This window comes from Coturnix japonica, chromosome 1 (assembly GCF_054131305.1).
Source record: "Coturnix japonica strain WE chromosome 1, WE-NBRP24, whole genome shotgun sequence".
Taxonomy (NCBI): domain Eukaryota; kingdom Metazoa; phylum Chordata; class Aves; order Galliformes; family Phasianidae; genus Coturnix; species Coturnix japonica.
In genome coordinates this window covers 54,203,847-54,224,407 of record NC_140663.1, presented here as the reverse complement: position 1 = coordinate 54,224,407, position 20,561 = coordinate 54,203,847, and the positions used below count along the sequence as shown (strand labels likewise).

The following is a 20,561-nucleotide window of genomic DNA, read 5'->3' as shown; positions in this document are numbered from 1 at the left end:
TTAGACTTGTTCATGGAATGCAAAAATTAGACAAATATACTTTTTTTTTTCCTGCAAACTGATTCTTCATCAAAATACATGAAGTGCAAAAAAAGAAATCGTATTCCCTTCCCGAATGTTCTTTTTTACAGCAAAGTACAGAAGAGTGACATATTCCAGATTAATTAAATTGAAGATTCTTTGTGAAACATTTCCTATTGGCGCAAAAGCTTCTAGAAATGGCTGTACTGCTGTTTATCATCAGATTCCTTCAAAGCCTTCACTGAATTTCAGCCTTAGTTTAGTTGGCTCAGAACAGTGGGAATGCTTTGCAGTTGTGGCTGGATTCTGCTCATTGCTGTCTATTAACTCCAATGCTAAAGATTTGCTTCCACAAGTAAGAATAGGTGGAAACTTTCCCAAGCTTGCCAACAAGACTGTACTTCTTCAGTTATACTTTAGCCACACGTGCAACCTTCATGTACATGGATGAGCTTTCACATAGTGACTGTTCCTGATCCTTGACATCTTTTGAGAAGAATGTTAAAGTTGAATGTGGAATTAGCATACTATATTTCATAACTATTATCGTTATTATTAATATTATAACTTAATAATAATTACTATTAATAATTATTAAAATTAATAATTAATGTATTATCCTAAATAATATGAAAGATAAATGTGTTTTAAAACTGTGGCATTAGCCACTTTTCTGAAGTGGTTGTTTGGATTGTGTGTTGTGTAGTGGCTTAGGTTGGAATGGACCTCAAAGCCCACCAAGCCCCAACCCCCCCTGCTGTGGGCAGGGCTGCCACCCAGCAGCTCAGGCTGCCTGGGGCCCCATCCAACCTTGCACTGAGCATCTCCAGAGGTGGAACACCCACACCTCTCTGGGCAGCTGTGTCAGCACCTCAGTGCCTTCTGAGTAAAAAATGTCTACCTAGCATCTAACCAAAAATCTACCCTGCTTGAGATTAAAGCCATCTCCCCTTCTCATATCACTATCAGACCATGTAAAAAGTCAATTATCTTCCTGTTTATAAGCTCCCTTCAAGTACTAGAAAACTGCAGTGAGGTCTCCCCGGAGCCTTCTCTTCTGTAACAGATTGTGCAAAGTTGCACAGAATGTGCTAAGTATGCTAAATTCTACTGTCTGTAACTTTAGTCTTTTTTAATGAGGTGTTCCAAACGCTGTTGTCCAGAATAGCCACCACCATTAGCTGTGCATTTTCATCAGTGATGAACAAGAGCATGTGTTCTGCACTCCTCAAAACCTGCACTGGTGAAGGCAACCCACTCTCACTGGCACAGCTGCTGAAATGTATCATCCGCTGCATCACTGTGCTCACATCCACTGTTTGATCAATGGATGTCAGTGGGTGCTGGTTTTTTTCTGCATGGAGGAACTCAGTGACACACCTTGGCTTCCATGTCAGAATACTGGTGGGAAGATTCAACCTTTTCTGCCAGTAGGAGGCATTACTTTTGGGGCAGCCCTCATAGATCCTTTGATTTGTTTGCAAGGGTTAAAATGCATGAGGATTCTTTGTTGGATAAAGTTTCCAGTTGAGGAAAATAGAGAAGTAAAACCTCAACTTGCTAAAGCCTTCAGATATCAATGACTGTGACTGGTTTCTGTCCTTAACAGAAATTAGTCTGTCACTTATTTTCTTTCCCTGGCCTGACTCAATTTGTGTGTATGTGTGTAAAGAAGAGATAATTATTGCTTTTTTCTTAAGGGCTCTTGTCCCAGCAGCAGGCCACTGCTTATTTATATGGCTTATGGCCTTTGTTCAGGAGATACAACTGTCATGGATACCTCCAAAGAACCTAACAGGACACAGCTGTGACTTCTTTAGGCCTGAGGTCTGGCAGCTCAAAAGACTTTTCTCTTTTCCAAACATCTGTGAGTTTTGATTCCTCCTCCTTCATACCATGAGCACAGTGCTCTCAGAATATGAGCAGAATTCATTCTGGATGGTGCTCTAGGAGTGTATTATTTGACAAAGACTCCCATGTTTCTGTTTCTGTGGGTTTGCAGGATTAGCTTTTTAATGTCAGATATATTCTGGTCTGTCTAATTATTGGTATTTTTCCTTGCTTGGAGTAATCTCTTACATAAAGATTTAAGAATACTGCACACTAATGTTAGGAAACACACAGTTCATCCCTAAAATTCTTCATATATAGTTTATCCCTAAACTTTTCACTCTGTATTACAATTAATCAGAAGATTCTGCCTTGTCCTTAGGCAACTGATAATTTACCAGCCATTGTCTCATTTTTGATGCTATCCTCTCTCTGTATTATGAGCAAAGGAAAACACCCTTCATGTGTTAAGTCTGCTGCAGCCCTCTAGTGTTGTGCACTGTTGGCCTTGGCAAAAGGGGTGCAGCAAATCTGGCATCCTCTCTGGAATGAACATAAATATGGTGTGTAGAAACACCATAACTGTTGCACAACATCCTGCTGTGTTTATTTCCAATTTTCTTTAGGCAGGATTTCAGCTGAGGAATTCTGTTGTTCAATAAACTATTTTTCTGTTGTCTGTGTAGAATCTCATGGCAACACTCGTTAGCAGAACAAGTGGAGCAGCTGTATAGGGGAGATACATGCAGCATAGGGATAAACACGCTCTTTAGATGATGAGCATCTGTTCACCTTATGGTATCTTTACAGTGCCAACAGAATAAAAGTGAAGGTAAAGCATCTTAACCCCTTGTGTATGTGCAATGAAAGGATTAGTGACAATGTGACTACATCATCATAAAAGAGAAGCCAGTAGCCTTTCCTCTGTGCACCTTCCAGCATATACATGCTCATGCACTGGGAGTGAATAAGAGGAGCCTGACACAGAGCCAAAGCTGCTGCACATGTGGTAAGGGCAGAGTCACTGCTGGCAGCATGGCAATGCTGTCAACATGTCTTTCAGTTGAGGGCTGTCCTTACCTTACAAACCAGGAATTATGTTCTAATCTTATTGAAAAGTAAGATATTTCCTGCTACTGCATACTTACTTTTCTCATTCTTCTCTGATATTTTTAGCCCTCAAAAAGCTACACCCATAAGGTTTCCCAATATCTATAAGAATTTGGAAGTTGTTCCCCTGGTTCAGAAGAGCCAAGAAGTGTCTTGGATATAGTTAAGTGTCTTGGATATAGTCTTCAGGAGTACCTAAAGCCACCCTACTGCTTTAGCAAAAATGGGGCTGTGATGAAACCATAATTCATTTCCTTCTTATTTTGTGTAAAGGTTTATTAGCTTGTGATTTAAGCAAACCATCTGGTCCTGCTGGCATTCCAGGTTATGTCAGACTCAATGCTTTCTCCCTGTAATATGTTACTTGAGGCAGTTAAATTACATACTTAAGTCCCAAGCCTGGCCTGTGCTTTTTCCATGTCTTAACATCTGTTCTGGGAAAGTTTTCTGGGATCCAAACAAGTTTACATGGAGCCAGAACTCGTCTTTGTCTTTTTGTGTGTGTGTGTGGGTGGGTCTGTTTCATTCTCTTCTCTCTGTCCTGCATTTTAATTGGTTCAGTAAAGGATAATGCAGAAATTTGCAGCCTTTTATCATTTCACCTGCAGTGAAATGAAGAACAGTTTAAAAACTCAGAATCTGGAAAAAAAAAAAAAAAAAAAAAAAGTAAGAGAGTCCCTTGAGAGACAGAGTACCACGTGATGGGAAATGTCAGTTTTGTGGGTTATTTTCAGTACTTGTAGTATTCTTAATACTGAATTGTCATTTTGAGACCTTTAGATTTGGTTTAATTCATTTTGGACAGAACAGATTTCTAGTACGTTTTATCTCATAATGCTAATCTGTTGTTTATATAGGAAGAACTATGTTCAGAAAGCCAATAATTTTAAATAGAAGTTAGCTTGCTGAGGTGATTTTGAAGATAAGATCTCTAGTGATCGATTTATACGATGCCCACTTAAAATAAATTGCTTATGCGGGTACTTGTATCTTTACTCTCTAGAATTCCATCTTTTTGTATTCTGCCTGGAACATTTAAGGTATAGCCATGAATACAAAGAGCTATCCCATAACCCACAGTGCCTGTATGTGTCTTGAAAGGAATATAATTTCTTTAAGTTAGGAAGATGAAAACGTGACTTTTTTTGGTAACAAAGTATTAAAACATAAATTTCCCATGTATCACTGCAACTGAAAGTACTGTGTCTGCAGTTTAGGAGTGTGCGTGGGTCTTCGTGCAATACTGTCTGCCATTCCCTTTGAAACCTTTAATTATGGCCTGGCGTGTGACCTTTTTCATTTAGCCATAAAAGCATTCAAATACTTGATAGAAACAAAAGAAACAAACAAATAAACAAAAGAAAAACAACAATGAAAGAGAAATACCAAGACTAACCGATAGCTTGGACCATCTGCATGATTGAAACTCCGTATACGTTTGAACTGTTCATTCATTCACTCATGTCATGTTCTTTAAGACTGGAAATTTTTCCTTTCCAGTTTCTAGGAGGACGTTCTTCAGCTCTTTCCTCTTTATTTGTATGTCCACAGCATACAAAAGTGGAATGTGTGGGTCCCAATGAAGTTCTTTTATCTTACTATCCAGAGAGAGATCCTGTGATCCTGCAGATGTTTTTCCAGTGCGTAGCATTTTGCCCTTTGTTTGCCATATTGCTGATTCTGCCTTTATGCTGCCATTTAAGGAAACAGAAGTGAGTTACAAAAGTGCATTCTGTGCAATCTGAACTAAATTCTTTCTAGTGATAGGGCACAAACTCAACTTGAGTTAAATGGAAAATCATAGAATATTCTGAGTTGGGAAGAAACCGTAAGGATCATGGAATGCAACTCCTGGCTCCACACAGCACCACTCAAAAATTTGACCCTATTTCTGAGAGTGGTGCTCCAGCATCCCCTAATCACACCTTGCCCTTCAGACTCTTCTTTGTAGCCCTAAAGTCGGCAGATTGTCTCAGGAAATTCTGGTTCTTGGCAAATACTTTTTGTTGTATAATTAGTTGCACTCAGAGCAAAAAATAAAGGGTAGATTTGGAGTTCCTCATGTAGACTAAGTCAAACACGCATTGCAAAGACATCCATTGCAATGAATTTGCTTCCAGTGAATATTTCTGTATCACTTCTTCTAGGACTGCTTACAGAGAAATATAGATAGGTCTGCTCTATGATTCATAGCTTGATGTGTAAAGTGTTTTGTTTTGTACACGTTTAATGGAAGTACTCCCTGGAATATCTATAGCTTGATGAATCCAAGCAATAAAGTCTTTACTGTAAGTATGAGCAATGCTACTTCCATGAATTTTTGTCTTTGATATACGGTGCCTTGTAGACAGAATGGAAAACCACAGTGCTTCAGATGACTTCATGCCGGTGTCATGTAAAAGCCATTCACATTCTATCTATTCTCTATATATGATTAGATCATTTTTCTTTTAACCTTAAGAAACATAGTCAGGAGCCTACAATGAAAGAAATTACCAAATGGGGTGATTAGAAAAAGAAGAATACATGCAATAGTCAGTACTCAGTGAATATAATTCTTTGCTGCATAGTGTAATCTTGCAACCCAGAAGTGACAGCCTTGCCCCAGCTATTGACCCCCAGCCTCCTTGTGTCGTAATGGCACAGAGCTGTTACACTACAGATCTGTATCAAGCAAATCAATCCTTTGTTATTAGTGTCACAGATTTTGATGGCTGGGAATAGAATGATGGACAGCAGAAATCTTTCAGACTCCATCATGGAAAAGTTGCTTCAAAGACTGTTTTATCTTGGCAACTGACAGATTGACACAAGCCTTTTAGATTGTTGCAGTTGGCCGGGGACTTGTTTGTTTGAGGCTGTTTTTTTGTTAGAAGCAGAGGATTTTGCAGTTGGCGTGCCTCTTTTCTCCCTGATATAAAGAAAATTGTTTATATATGATCCAGCCAAAGGAAGTAGAGGCTGATATTCTGGTACATATTCACTTGCCCAACGTATTGCTATTTTTTTCTTTCTAGGTATCAGTTTTCTTCCTAGAAGTATTTTTGCTGCTCATTATTTCTGCAGTTTTTCTCTACATTTTTTTCTGACTTTTCTCTGTTTTCTTCTATGGAGCTTTTTCTTTGTTTATTTTAAAAACTGACAGAGGTTCTGGTCTTATTTTGTACACTAATGCAACAGGAAAAGCCTGGTTATTTTACACGCACTAGCCAGTTTGGACTGTGTGTCACTGAAACTCTGCTTTGCTCTGTTGGTTGCTGAATGAATTGTTGACTGTACATTTTGAATAGCTTTTGATAATCACATATCTTAAATTGTTCTTAATTTGCTGGGTACAAGAAGAATTTTCCTTGTCAGCTGCATTTGAATGGAAATAGGCATTTTGCAGGAAGCACTGAACAGTGACTGTGGTAGATTTTATAAATTCACGTTTCTGAATTGCAGCATTTCTTGCTATATCAATTACTGAGGGTGAAAAACAGTCCATGTTAGTCCTGAGCTAATAGCTCTACCTCTCAGCATACTTGACTTACTAAAGCAAGTGATGATATGTTCCACACCTTACATCATCTAGCACCTGTACAGTAAGTGATGCACCATACATAGAGCTGTAGCTATACTGACATATCTATTGTGGTTTTGCGAGTTTAAGTAGCGAATTCTATCAGAGACAAAGCCCACTCCTAGTACAGAACAAAACGTGACTAGATTCATTTGTGCATCATAGATTCTAGAATTTACAGTCATCTTAATTCTGAACCTTTCCCATTTTGTAGTAGCCTAGAGATATAAGCATTACTCTTCTATAACTGTCTACCGTAAACAACCCTTTGAAGGTGCTTTTGTTTCTGTATCATCAAATATGGGTATAGGCATTGTTGAACAGATATTTGGGGGAAAGTAACATTACATTTAGATGGAAATCTAGTCCTCTCTTTGCTTCAGAAATATTCTTACCTTCATTCTTAAAGTAAATACATAGCTTCTCATCAGAGAAGAAGTTTTTATGCTTATGTTAAATTACTGATGTGCTCTACCTATTAATTAGAATTTTCCTAAGATAATTTAATGCCTATTGACCATCTATTTTTCCTTGCGTTACATTCTCTAAAATAGAAATATTGAAGAGTTGAATATTTGCAGCTTGGTATTTCAACAGTAATGTTCCAGTGACCAGACTATATTAATTCGTAGTCTATAACGCTGCTTCCACAATGTGTAGATGTACTTTTCACAACATAGAGGGATTCTTCTTCAGGTGTACATTGCTATGCAGTGTACATGCACTGGTAATCTTAGTACTCTAATTTTGTTGGGACCTTTAGTAACTTCCATCCAGTCACAATGTACTATTTTTCTCTCCTTCTGCCTTCCTCAAAAATGTTTTAGGTAGAAGAGCTGATGATGGCCATGGAGAAGGTTAAGCAGGAGCTGGAGTCAATGAAAGCAAAACTGTCTTCTACACAACAGTCTTTGGCTGAGAAGGAAACCCATTTGACCAACCTACGAGCAGAAAGAAGAAAACATTTAGAGGAAGTCCTGGAGATGAAGTAAGTGTTTCTTTCCATTCTTTGTAGCCATGCTTTATTTATATTTATGAATTCTTCTCTCATCTCTGACGACTTAAAGACAACTGTTAATATGCCTCTGTAGATACATATCTATATAATCAGTCAGGTCTTCAAAAATGACTTTTGACTAAGGATTGTCTATGTTGCTTTCATGCTTACATTAGGGCTGAAAAACATTTCCTGATCATTTGCAGTATCATTTCACAATAGCATCTTCAAAGTCCATAAACAATTATTGGGACCTGATTATTTTGTGTCTTATGAATATGCCGTCTTACCTTGAATTTCTTGTTATCCACAGCAAAACAACAGTCAGTGTAACAAATGTTAAAAAGGAGAGAAAGATGAGGTAAACTTAGTTCCAAATAGTTGTAATGCTGAAATAAGACTGCAGATGTCTGGTCTGTTAAGGTATTTTTCAGACTCATGCGAATGATTCATTAGCACTGGAACTGAGATTTAATTTCTCTATCAGGCTTCTCTTGTCATCTTTACATAAGGGGATCTGAATAAAACCAAGCACTGAGGTGGGGAAAAGTGAGGAAATAGACTTCTAAGGCTTAAATACTTCCTAATTTCTGGCTGTGCATTATAGATGAATAGTTATCCTTAGTTCAGGGAGACGGGAATCCATTTAGTGCAATGATGGATAGTGCTGCCAGCAGTTCATTAGAAACACTTTCAGTTGTTTAGCCAGCCCTGAAGAGAAGGAACGTTTTTATTGGCAGGACCAGCAGTGGTTCCTCCACTGTGGTTTTGTGAGCCATTATTTATTTATTTAACTTTTCTGCGCTATCTTTCCTTTCCTTTTCTTTTCTTCATTTTTTTTCCTTTTTCAGTGAAAGGATAGAGAAACAGCTGTTATGAAATGAAAAGAGATGAGGCTTAAGTCTTGAAACTCTTAAATTAGGAGTGCTCTACAAAGTGGGCCAAGCTTCTCCAGCTTCATACTATACTACTACACTCTGATCTAGGCCTGGCACAGAGACATTGGAAGACTGCAGTACTTAAAAGCCACGCTTTTTATTTTTAATAAAAAAATTTATTGAGCTATAAATTTGACTGGCTTGAGTGCTGGTGTATTGGGGGATGGGAACAATAGCTCCTTAGGTGATATGGGAATCCAAACCAACTGGAGATATATCCCATATCCAATCACTTGGCAGTATGTTCCTCTGCCAAACTGCTCTGCCAAACCCTCTCATTAAAATATACACGTATTGTACAGTATATCCTGAAATGTATTTTGAGTTGTGAGGCTTTTGCACTTTCAGTATAACTACTCACTTCTTTTAAATGACAACCTCTTTTAGCTAAGTAAGTTATTGTTGGAAAGCCTTTGTATTGAAATTAAGTATCGGGAGCTGCATTAACTGGTAGATCCATTGTGCCAAAGAAAGAAGAACACTGGAGAGAATGGTAATGCTGTCAGCACACGGAGAGAAAGATGGAAAAAACATTACGTTTGTATAGTTAACTGGCTGAACGTGTTTTAGACGTAGCTGGGCTGTCTGAAAGTTCTATAAAGCTGCCAAATGCATCCAAACTTCAAAAACTCCCCCTTGCCATGAGTCTTTGTTGCAAACATGTGTCTACTGAGGATTCCCAGTCAATTAAATATCGTATTTGAAAATGCTCCAGGATATTCTTTGTTGCTCTCTTTCCCAGCCTCTGCCTTTTTTGAAAAGTACTCTTCTCAGATGTTTTCTAGTTTTTGCAGAATTTTCTAGCGCTTCTAAAATGTTTTCTACTGTTTCCATCCAAAACTAACACTAGCTGAATGTTTAGTAAATTTTTTGTAGCAGCCGAGCTGGGTTTGATATTTTAACAAAAAACAATAGTTGTACAGCTACAGTTCATTGACGCAGTAAAGCAGTGTTGTTTCCCAGATTGTAGGGCATGCTTCTATGTGAAAGGTTTCAGATGTTCAAAATCAGCAGTGCTTAAATTTGCTATTTGATTGAGGCTTACATTTAATAGCCTGGGCCCTACATGTAGCTAACAGGGCAGGTGGGAATGACGGGAATATACAGAAAAACGCTTAGGAAATGTTGCCTTAGGAGGTTCTAGATATGGGCTGAAAGGTGTGAGAACAGAAGGCAGACTCCAGAAAGCTACCTTGGAGTTGTTGTAGGAAGTTGTTAGATATTTTCTTTGTGATATGTATTTAAAATAGCATTTCTTAGAGAAGAACTCGTGTTTGCTACTGACTCTGTAATGCTGAGAAGATCATTTCACACTCTTTAGGGAATACTGTGGCATTAGAACGGCAGAAATGTGAATTATTCCAAGGATGAAATTTCACTCCTTAAAGCAGTACTACGTATTTTGAACCTCTCTGCCTTTTCAGTGGAATATTTTCATTTTCTTTAAGAAGTATCTTACTTGAAAATGATTATGAGAGAGGTAGATAATAGTCTCTTCATTTGTTTCAACAAATGTGATCTACTGTAAAAAGAAGAAAATAAAATAATAAAAAAAAGCTAGCTAAAAACTGCTAGAATTTTTGTTTTGTTATGTTTTCTTTAAGAAGTTCTAATGTTTCCATCATTCACAGCAAATATTTCAAATTAGGCAGGAATAAAGTGCTGTCTACAGAGAAATCTCTGTTCTTTGTCCCATAAAAACCTGCTTAGGCTGAGCTGAGTTATAAACTGTTGAAAATCACCAGTTTTCCTTCCCCTTTTTTCTCCTGGTGTTGTCAGCAAATTTTGGCAGTGTGTGAAAATAACCGAGTACAAACATTCTAATCTGTGGCCGAGTTCATGCAATTGCCAAAACTGCAGCAGCAGACACTGCACTTATAGGGAAGGGGAACAGACACTGTGTCTGCCTATAGAGAAGGGGCTTTTTTTTTTTCCTCTGGGTAGGCCTTTTGTTATGGGCAAAAGGACTAGAAGATTCCCCAAAGTCATCTACTTCAGTGCTGATGAGTTCCAGTTGGAGCATTTTTCAACCTGTTCCTCTAGACCCGGGAACTTGTCTAACAAATCTTTCCTAAATTATGCCTTTTCTTGCTCATTGAAGTTACTGCTAACTCCATAATGGAGGTATTGCAGACTTACACAATGTAGTTGGCGCTTCACATTTGAATCCTTGATCCTGCTGGCACACAACAGAAAGATTATCACTTGTCTGAGAATAATTCACTATAATCGTTCTTTCTTTTTCTTTTCTTTAAAAATAGTTGAGCATATGATGAAAGGATTGTTACAATAGAACCCTCAAAAGTCTTGATTACTCCCATGACTTTAAGTGGTCTTGTGAGGATTTATTACAGTAGTATTTACTTACATGAATACATCCCATTTTTCCAGCAGATAGTGTTGGATTTGATAGAGTGCATAGATGGTGATCAGAGATGACCCAGGCTGTTTAGCTTCGTTATACTGTTTATTGCATTCCTTTTTTATTTCATATATGAGCTGGAAAGTCTGCTGAGAGCTACATGAGGGGCTACTATTGAAAACGAGATGCCTACCTATGCAATGCAGTGTTAACCTTTCTCTGGTGCAGTTTTCACACACAGTGTGCAAACCACTTGAAATAATGGGTAGATGGTTGATAAGTCCACATGTTCATATTCTGCTTCTCAGATAAGAAAAACAGACACACACGAACACTCTAAAGTGAAAATTAAGTCGGTGAAAGCCAAGGTTATTTATCTTTTAAAAAGTTCATCCTCCCAGCAGAAAGACATACTGTCAGGAGGTATGAGTAGGAGGCTGAAATTGAAAGTGATCCAAAAGGAACTGATTAATTGGTATAGAGTTTATTTTTTGGTTCAAGATGAGGCGTAAAGTAATTCAAACACAGCAAACAGTTTTGCCAAACAATTGTGTGTGTGTGTGTTATGTGTGCCCATGACGAGCAGAGCCAGCAAAAAAATCCAAACACAAACAGTGTTGGTGTCCTCAATGCCCATCCACCTCATAGCAAAATGTGTTCTTGAAAATGAAATAAATATTTGTCTGAGTTATTATAGAAATCTTATGTTACGTCAATGGCTTAATGACAGTTCTCCAGAGGAGAAGGGTGATTTGTAGTTTCAGAGGTAAATACATAGAAACAGTTCTCATTGTAGTTGGAAACAAGTTCTTATTCGTCAACTATGCTACAAATCAGTAGTAGCTTAACCTTGCACCTGGCTATCTAGGTCCTGTTCAAAACTCCTCAGCATTTTTAGCTGGTCTTTGTGGTCTGTGGGCCACGTGGTGTATCAGGCCATTGGGCAATTGCAGCAGTGCTGGCAGCGTTCTTCCTGTAATTACTTTTGAGGTTTTAAATAAGTTCCAATCCCACAGAGGACACTTAATTTCTGTAGCATTTACTGTTTGGGGCAACACTGAACAAATGCATTTCTTTTTTCCTCTGTAAGCCCAGTTGTTTTTTGTTTCGTTTCGTTTTGTTTTTCATTAAAATGTCTTTTTTTAGAGGACAGAAAGTGAAAATGAACATAAAAAATACCCTATTCCCATCATTTTGTCCTTCATTTTTCAGCATAAAATATACATGTTTGTTTAAATTAGATATACTCACTCAGTAAGATTTTGACAGTTAAGTTGTAGAAAGTTCAGTGTCATCGAGTCTGGAATGTGAAAAAATACTATTTTCTAATAACTGAAGAATAGAGATATTAAGACTGAGTGATTGCAAAAAAAACCTGACTGTTAACTGCTGTTAATCTCAAAGTGATTCTCACTGAAGCCAATAGGGAAGTTGAAATGTGTCTTCTAAAGCTAACAGTTATTGCGTCACTGTTTGCCTTACTATAATGAGCCATTAAGCTTTACATAAATGTGAGTGTAGATCTTGGTTACCTTGAAGTTTGCTGTAATTATTTCATTCATTCGGATGCTTAATAGAAAACATAACCTCTTATGCACTTTCCCTCTTTTGGCAACTAAGTATTTGGAGTCTGTTATCCTTTGTGTCCTGCTGCATCGTCAGTAAGCCTTCAAGTCCCCTTAGTGATAACATTAGAGGTGTCCTGCCCACTTTGTTTTCAGTGGAACTGATGATGGAATGATCTGAAGCCTGGAAAGAAGCAGAGAAGCTTAACCCATTTATGAGCAGCGGTAGTACAAAACTCTGCTCACAATTCGCATAGGTGAGAGAACTGTTAAATTTTAGTCTTAAAGTTTAGCAAAGCAGAAGGAAGTGGGACCTCTGGTGAAGCTTATGTAAACAAGGTGCCCCATATGAGAGCATAGGCAGAATTAGATTGTTGTGGTTCCTTCTGTTTCTTTAACGATGAGAAAGTTATATATTCTTTTTGTAGCTGGTTTGTTTTCACTCTTCACCTTCCTTGAAAAACTTTTCCTTCTGTGGCTTTCTGAGATACCGAAATCTTGGCACAGGTTGACATAGTCCCTTACTGTCTTATGATAAAACCTCCATATCTCATTTTATCTTGAACTCTGTGGTCCCCAAGAACAGTCTTGCATAGAGAAGGTACTGTACTATCTTAATGAGGCATGACAGGCTTGGGAGCAGGACCAACTGCTGAAAACTACACCAGGTGGTGTTCAAGGGGTTTGTTCCACTCAGTAATTGCTGCGACTATTACTGTTATATGGAAGAGTTTGGAAAAGGAGGTCCAATCGTTAAACTCCTGAGAATGTAGTTACATTATGCTTTTGTTTCCTTGCCTTTCCACTGGAGGTATTTTTTCTTCTGGTTGTTTTCCGGGGTCTGAGTTTAGTGTGACTGATCGCTCCAGTAGTTCCTGGAATGTAACTTCTAGATGGTGCCATGAAATCACACACTTTCTTTTCAAGAAGGCATGCAAAAAGCATTACATATAGCCTCAGTGTTAGGATTGCACGGGCTTTATCAATTTTTCCCTTTCTATCAATCGTTTATAGCATTACTATAGAAATGACCACAAGAAATCTCATCTGTAGAGATCCTTGGCATACATGCAGACTACTGAAATTCGAAGTGCTTCAGGCTAACACACTCCTAGCGTGAGCAAATGAGCACCTTTCCCGTATATTCTCAGTTCACTAATTCATTATTGCAAACAAACCAAGAGCCGGTGCAGCACAAGGCAACATCTTAAAAGCCTTAAGTACGTGTGTCCTTTACTGCTCAATTGGCATTACTTTCGGAAAAGTAATACATAACTTGCATATTGTACAGATCATTGTATTTAGAAGAATAAAAAGAACAATGCTAAGTGTTTTACTTGTGAAGGAATGGAGTGTGTGACTGTTTTGTTTTGGCTAATGTATAAAGCACATTGCTTGTAAGACAGCTATGAGGGCACCAATATACCGTCTTCTGCTAAGTAATTTCGCATTCCTTTTCCAGTACAGAGCGTTGTTTCATGTTCTGTATTCTTTAGCATACCCTTTCAGCAATTAAATACAATCAGAAACTATCTTAGAACTTAAAGTTTATCTGTTCAGGAGAATCTGTGTAATTTTCCCTTGCGTGTGTGAATTCTCTACTCTGATTATTCCTAGAATAACACTGGCAGAAATTGACTTCCTTCTTTTCAGCACTCCTTGTTATTGTCTCTGTGTACTTCTGTGCACAACAATAATACATTTCCTATAGTGGCTCTTTTCAGCTACACCAATGGTTCCTGTTGCCGTTCCTAATCCAACTATAAGATTTTGGGGCTTCCAGGGGTGTTACTGAGCTAAACCAAATCAGGCACTGTTTACTTTCTGTTAAAGTCAAAACAACCTTGAATTCCTTAGGGTGCTTTTTCCTCTCTTATAAACGTGCACTGTAAATAGTGATGCATATAAATCAACTCTGTGAGCCCTACATATTCCATTATATACAGCTAAGTTGTGGGCTAATAGAAGTTCCAAGTGAAAATATTATGGTATCTCGTGGTGTATATTGTAGATTTAATGTAGTGTGAACAATAGTAGCTTTGAGCCATTGTAAATCCCATCCAGACATCGTCAACATAGTTCAGAAATACAGGGAGGGAAATCTCAAAGGTTAGATATGCTCATAAGGCTGCATGTGTAAGTCATTCTTTCATTGTTTTTAAAATAGCAGCGTAGCTCTGCTATATATAGCTAAGACAAAGCCTAATTTGATGTTATTTTCTGTAGTTGACCAGAAATTTCTTTTTCAAGAAAACTCAGATCAACTTGCTTTAATTACAGAAATAACCTCTGAAGCAAGTAACTGTTTTCCTACATTCCAAGGAAGACAGTCTGACAAGTGGGAGTCATATGAGAAACATTGGAAAATGAGTCAAATTACTGGCAGTTCGTACAATCTTTGAGATAATTCTCTGTGTGAATATTCAGTACTTTTTGTTTGTTTTTTGGTTTTGGTTTCCTCCCATACAATAAAATATACAAGGCAAAATATGAGGCAAAATAAAAATCCATCTGCAAGTCTGTGGAATCTCTGAGATAATTCCGTAGTGACAGGGTTTGGGAATTTGATGTCTGATAGTGTCTTGTATGCAGCACATGTGACTATTAGAAGAGGATCTAAACATATGAAAATTTACCAGAACTATCTTTAAAAATCTTCAGAGAAAACCCTAGGCACTCTAAAAGCCTCTTTCTTTAAGGTATAATGTTGCTATTGCTTTAGAGGCACTTATCCCCAGTTTGATATATAGTATTATAGTTTATGCAGATTACAGGACAGAGAGAGCTATCTTTCCTGGTACTAGGAAACAGAATGTACAGAATTGTAGGGAAGACTGAAATATTCAACATAATATTGTATTTGGTGTTCTCTAAATCCCTTTTTATAGCCCTTCCTCAAACACAAAGAAGATAATACTATATCTTTCCATAAACCAGCATTTCTTTTTCGGTCTGCTGGAAATTTACATCTTTAGTTTGTCTATTTAAAATTGATGTCAAGAAAGCACTGGAAACTGAAAAATCTCACTTGTTTATTTCCATTTGTTATGATTTAACCCTGCAGGTGGCTGAGCATCACAGTTTTTGCTCACTTCCCTCCTTTCCCAGTGGGATGGGGGAGAGAGTCAGAAAAAAGCGTAAAGTTGAACTCATGGGTTGGGATAAAACTATATACTAAGATAGAGAAAATGAAAATGATAGTAGTTATGGCAATATATATATGTATGAATGTATATAACAACTGACACATAAGCAATTGCTCACCACCCCCCGACCAATGCCCAGCTAGCCCCCCAAGCAGCATAATACAGAGAGGTGAACCTCCACCCCCTTCAAAACTCTCCTTCCACATGATGTCATATGGTATGGAATATCGCTTTGTCCAGCTTAAGTCAGCTGTCCTGATTCTGTCCCCTTCCAGCCCTTTGTTAGTATGAGTTGAGAAACTGGAACAGCCTTGGTCTGTACAACACTGCTTAGCAATTTATATAAACATCAGTGTGCTATCAGCAATGTTTTTCTCCTAGAACCAAAACATAGCATCACACCAGATGCTCTGAAGAAAACAGTTTCATCTCAGATGAAACTAAGACACCAGTATGTAATTTAGGAGTCAAGTTTTATATATTGTTTTAAACAAAGTGTTAAAACTGGTATTCACTAAATAATGACAAATAGGTTAGAAATAATGGCTGAACATGATTTGAAAGTAGACTATACAAGATTGAGTAAATAGAGAATGTTGTCTCACAGTTCTTGTGATTCTTTACCCCAGATCATTACTACCCTAAGTTATTGTCTTTAAGAACTTGTAAAGCTATGTGTTATATAGATGAGCTTGTTTTACATATTATGCTGCGGGCTAGGTTCTCTCTACTAATACTGTCTTTGGTTTACAGGTGTGATTTCTGAAGAGAAATTTTGCTCTTCTGTGTAATCAATTTTGAATATTATTCATGTGAGGAGAATCACATCTTAGATCATTCAGGTTATTGGTTAAAGATAGCTAAAAAAATATTTTTACCTTTTAAGCCCTCAGTAGGCAGTAAATCAGAAAATATTAATAATAGAATCACAGATTTGCATGAAGTCCAACCCCCCTGCTAAAACAGGTGCTCTACAGTGGGTCACATAGGTAGGCATCCATATAGGTCTTGAATTTCTCCATAAAGGAGTCTCCACAGCCTCTCTGGGCAACCTGTTCCAGTGCTCTGTCACCCTTACCATAATGCTCTTCCACATGTTGGTACAGAACTTCCTATGATCATGTTCTAGGCCATTACTCCTAGTCATATTGCTATGTACCACCAATAAGAGCCTGGTCTCATCCATTTGCCTCTTGACTCAGTTTGGATTTTTATAAACATTTATCGGATCCCCCATCAGTCTTCTTTTCCTCAAGCTGGGTAGACTTTCCTCATATAGGAAATGCTTCAGGCCCTGGATCATCTTTGTGGCCCTCTGCTGGACTCCTTCTTGGAGATGCCTGTCTTTTTTGAACTGGGGACCCCAAAAATGGACACAGTAGTCTAAATGTGGCCTCACCAGGGCAGAGTGGATGGGAGGTTCACCTCCCTTGATCTGCTGACTACGCTTTTTCTAATACACTTCTGGATACCATTGGTCTTCTTGGGAAAAGGACACACTGCTGGCTCATGGGCAACATGTTGTCCACCAACATCCCCAGGTCCTTCTTGGCAGAGCTCCTCTCCAGCAGATCATCCCCTAACCTGTACCAATGCACGCAGTTACTCCTCTGCAAGTGCAAGATGACACATTTGCTCTTGTTAAACCACATCAGTTTCCTCCCTACCAAACTCTTCAGTCTGTCCAGGTCTTGTTGAATGGTAGCACAGCCTTCTGGTTAGCCAGCCACTCCTCCCAGCTTTGTGTCACTGTTAAGCCTGGTTATGTTGTAAGGAATGCCAAGGCTATCTTCTGGTATCTGAAGAAAGTCCTTATGACCTTGGCTAGTCACAATATCTTCCAAAAGTATTAATAATGCAACTCTTAACAATAATACTTTGCAGTCTAGTTGCTTTAACTGAAGGTTGTTGTGTACTACTTTTTTGTAAAAACAGAAATTCTGGTTTTGTTCCTCAGAACAGTAAACTAAAACCAAAAACATTAAGTGACTCGATCACGCATGGCCAGAGAATTTCAGTGATGTCAGGAATTAAACTTAAGATACTGAGTTTGAATGTTTTAAAATATGTTAAGTGACAAACTGGTAGAAAATGTTGTGCAAGTAAGAAGTGTGCTTCTTCATTTATTCTTTACTTCTAGCACATTCTCATACACTGCCTTTCCCCATCATAATTTTTTTCTTTATTGTATGTCTGTACCTAACATTGAGAATTATTATGTTAGCACTTCAGTGCTGTAACTGGAGAGAAGCAATCTGTTCTCTTTTGCTGAGCTGATCTTTGAATTAATCTTGCTTGCTCCTTAAAGGGAGGACAGTTGGACTAGATGATCTTGTAGGTCCTTTCCAACCTTGTGATTCTGTGATTCTATGATTCTGTGATTCTATATCCTCATTGTTAGTGAGAGCTTTTGTCTGGAGTTAGGAAAACTAGATGAATTTAGCAAGGAGATGTTAATGTAAAACGAAAGCATACATTTCTGCCTTGTCTTGAAAAATATGAAGCTGGCTTTGGACTACAATTTCATAGATTTTGTGACAAATGAGGCATGAAACAAATTGGCAAACCTGTTATGTCCAAAGTACAGTGGTACAGTGTGCTCTCTTATTCTCAGCCCTAGAGATCTCAGCAAAGGTTGCAAATTAAACGAAGTCAAAATTAATCAAGTCTACGATCAAAATAGAATCATTAAGGCTTTCATTTACTACAAAGAAGCATTTGTGAAAGAGGCACTGGAGCAAGTTCTTTTGTGCAGCAAGGGAAAATCAACAGCAAGGTGTCAAACAGAAAAATGAAACCCTGCAGGTGAAGCTGTCTTTGGAGCCAAAAGAAACCAGCACTTACGCAGAAATGCAAGTAAACTGTTGGAGAATGGAAAGGGTGTTTGGTGCTGAGTTGCAGAGTGTGTCAGAATTGCATTTGGCCCAAACAGAAAGAGTCAGTGTTAGTCAAATACTATGTCATCATGCACAACCACTTCAAGCAATCTCATACCAAGTATTCACTCCAGCATTTTCAGCTGCTGGAGTTTTGTTGTGGAGGAGTTTACAATGGGAGTAACACTTCCGCTGTACGAGAAGGTAAAAGAACAGAAGATAACTAGAGAAACCCTTCCTGATGACGTATTTCTACATTTCTTCACAGTCTTTGCACCCAGATTTGAGGGAAAGAGTGCTCCAGGTGATTTGTAAAGATGCATCTCCATTACACATAGTGCATTATTTATACGAATTCTGTATATCTTGTTCAGTTTTAAGGACAGGTATTCTTTCAATGCAACTTGAGTGTAACAAAGGGTAAGAAATTCTTCTTTTGTTTCTGTTTTCTGTTTCTGAAATGGAACTTTCAGATTTTTAATAAGGATAGTAAAATAAGGTTTTAGAGTGACAAAAATTACCTGGGGAATAATCTGATTCTCGCCTCTGTGCTAAGAATAACAAAAATTTTCTTTCCCATGTACGGGAGATTAATTATCTTTCAATAGATCTCCATTCTGGTTCCTTCTTTCCTTCCTTTCCTTCCGTTCCTTCCCTTCCTTCATTTTCCTTTTCCTTCCTTTTCCTTTTCCTTTTCCTTCTTTTTCCTTTTCCTTCCTTTTCCTTTTCCTTTTCCGTTTCCGTTTCCGTTTCCTTTTCCTTCCTTTTCCTTCTCCTTCATTCCTTCCTTTTCCTTCTCCTTCCTTCCTTTTCCTTCTCTTTCCTTCCTTTTCCTTCTCCTTCATTCCTTTTTCTTCTCTTTCCTTCCTTTTCCATCTCCTTTTCCTTCCTTTTCCTTCTCCTTACTTTTCGTTTTCCTTCCTCCCTTCCTCCCTCTCTTCCTCCCTTCCTCCCTCTCTTCCTCCCTTCCTCCCTCTCTTCCTCCCTTCCTCCCTCTCTTCCTCCCTCTCTTCCTCACTCACTCCTTCCCTCTCTTCCTCCCTCCCTCCCTCCCTCCCTCCCTCCCTCCCTCCCTCCCTCCCTCCCTCCCTTCCTTCTTTCCTTCTTTCCTTCTTTCCTTCTTTCCTTCTTTCCTTCCTTCCTTCCTTCCTTCCTTCCTTCCTTCCTTCCTTCCTTCCTTCCTTCCTTCCTTCCTTCCTTCCTTCCTTCCTTCCTTCCTTCCTTCCTTCCTGCCTACCTTCCTCTCTTCCTCTCTTTCTCTCTCTCTTTCTCTCTCTCTCATTTTCTCTCTCTCTCTTTTCCCCCCCATCTAATAAAAAATTAGCAATGTGGAATTAATATGTAGACAGTAGAGAAAGATGTATTTTATTCACACCAATGAGTCCCAATTATGAACTGTGTTTTTCATAGGTAATGCTTAGCTTAGTCCAATTGCTGTTCTACTTTATCCTGATACAAAAACCCAACTGTAAGTGATGTGCATGCATCACTTGTTTTGAGTCTGGATTTGTTTTTACTTCAGAAATGAGAACAGTTAATTTGCTGTAGATTCTGATAACTTTGCTAGCGGATGAGTAATTTAATGTGTTTGTGGTGTAGAATCACTTCCTTAATAACTGTTAGATAATTGAATGAGGCATAGAATAAAACCTTCAGTTGTTCTGCCAGAGTTGCTTTATGCCCTTTTCATAATGCCAAGTCATTCACGTTTTTGAAGCAGTTGTACCTTAATCATCAGAACTTTTGTCTCATAACTTTGTCAAGTGAGGCCTGTTTGGAGAATATGGAGAACTGCACTCCTCATGACCACTTGCAGATTTTCAGTTAAATTCTAATTCCCATTTATGCACTGATATTTCTGGTTAATAGCATATGTTGTAAAAGACGAAGTCAGTCTGTTTTGTTGCTCTACTCTCAAGGAAATCCTGCAAGTCTTAGAAAAATTCTTTTAAAAATATTAACTTAATGAGCAACAACAGCAAAAAAATCACAGGAGCTCATGCACTGCATTTGCATGTTTCTCTAGTTTATGTCTTAACTATGTTTTGCTTTGAGGTATGAGCAGGTATCTCTAGGCTGGGATTGTTCAGTCTGGAGAACAGATTCAGGGGAGACCTTATTGCTCTCTATAACTTCCTGAAGGGAAGTTGTTGT

General features: G+C 38.2%; 1 protein-coding gene across 21 annotated transcripts in view; it reads left to right on the top strand.

The window, feature by feature from the left end:
• ERC1 (ELKS/RAB6-interacting/CAST family member 1) overlaps positions 1-20,561 on the top strand; it is a 273,756-nt gene that overhangs the window by 163,815 nt on the left and 89,380 nt on the right. For all 21 annotated transcript variants that reach the window (XR_014936211.1, XR_014936209.1, XR_014936216.1 and 18 more), the window contains one exon: positions 7,351-7,511. Coding sequence is in view for 13 of the 21 variants with exons in the window: in XM_085521054.1 (XP_085377180.1) it covers positions 7,351-7,511 (161 nt within the window). In the remaining 8 variants the exon portion in view is untranslated. The remainder of the gene's footprint in view (positions 1-7,350; positions 7,512-20,561) is intronic.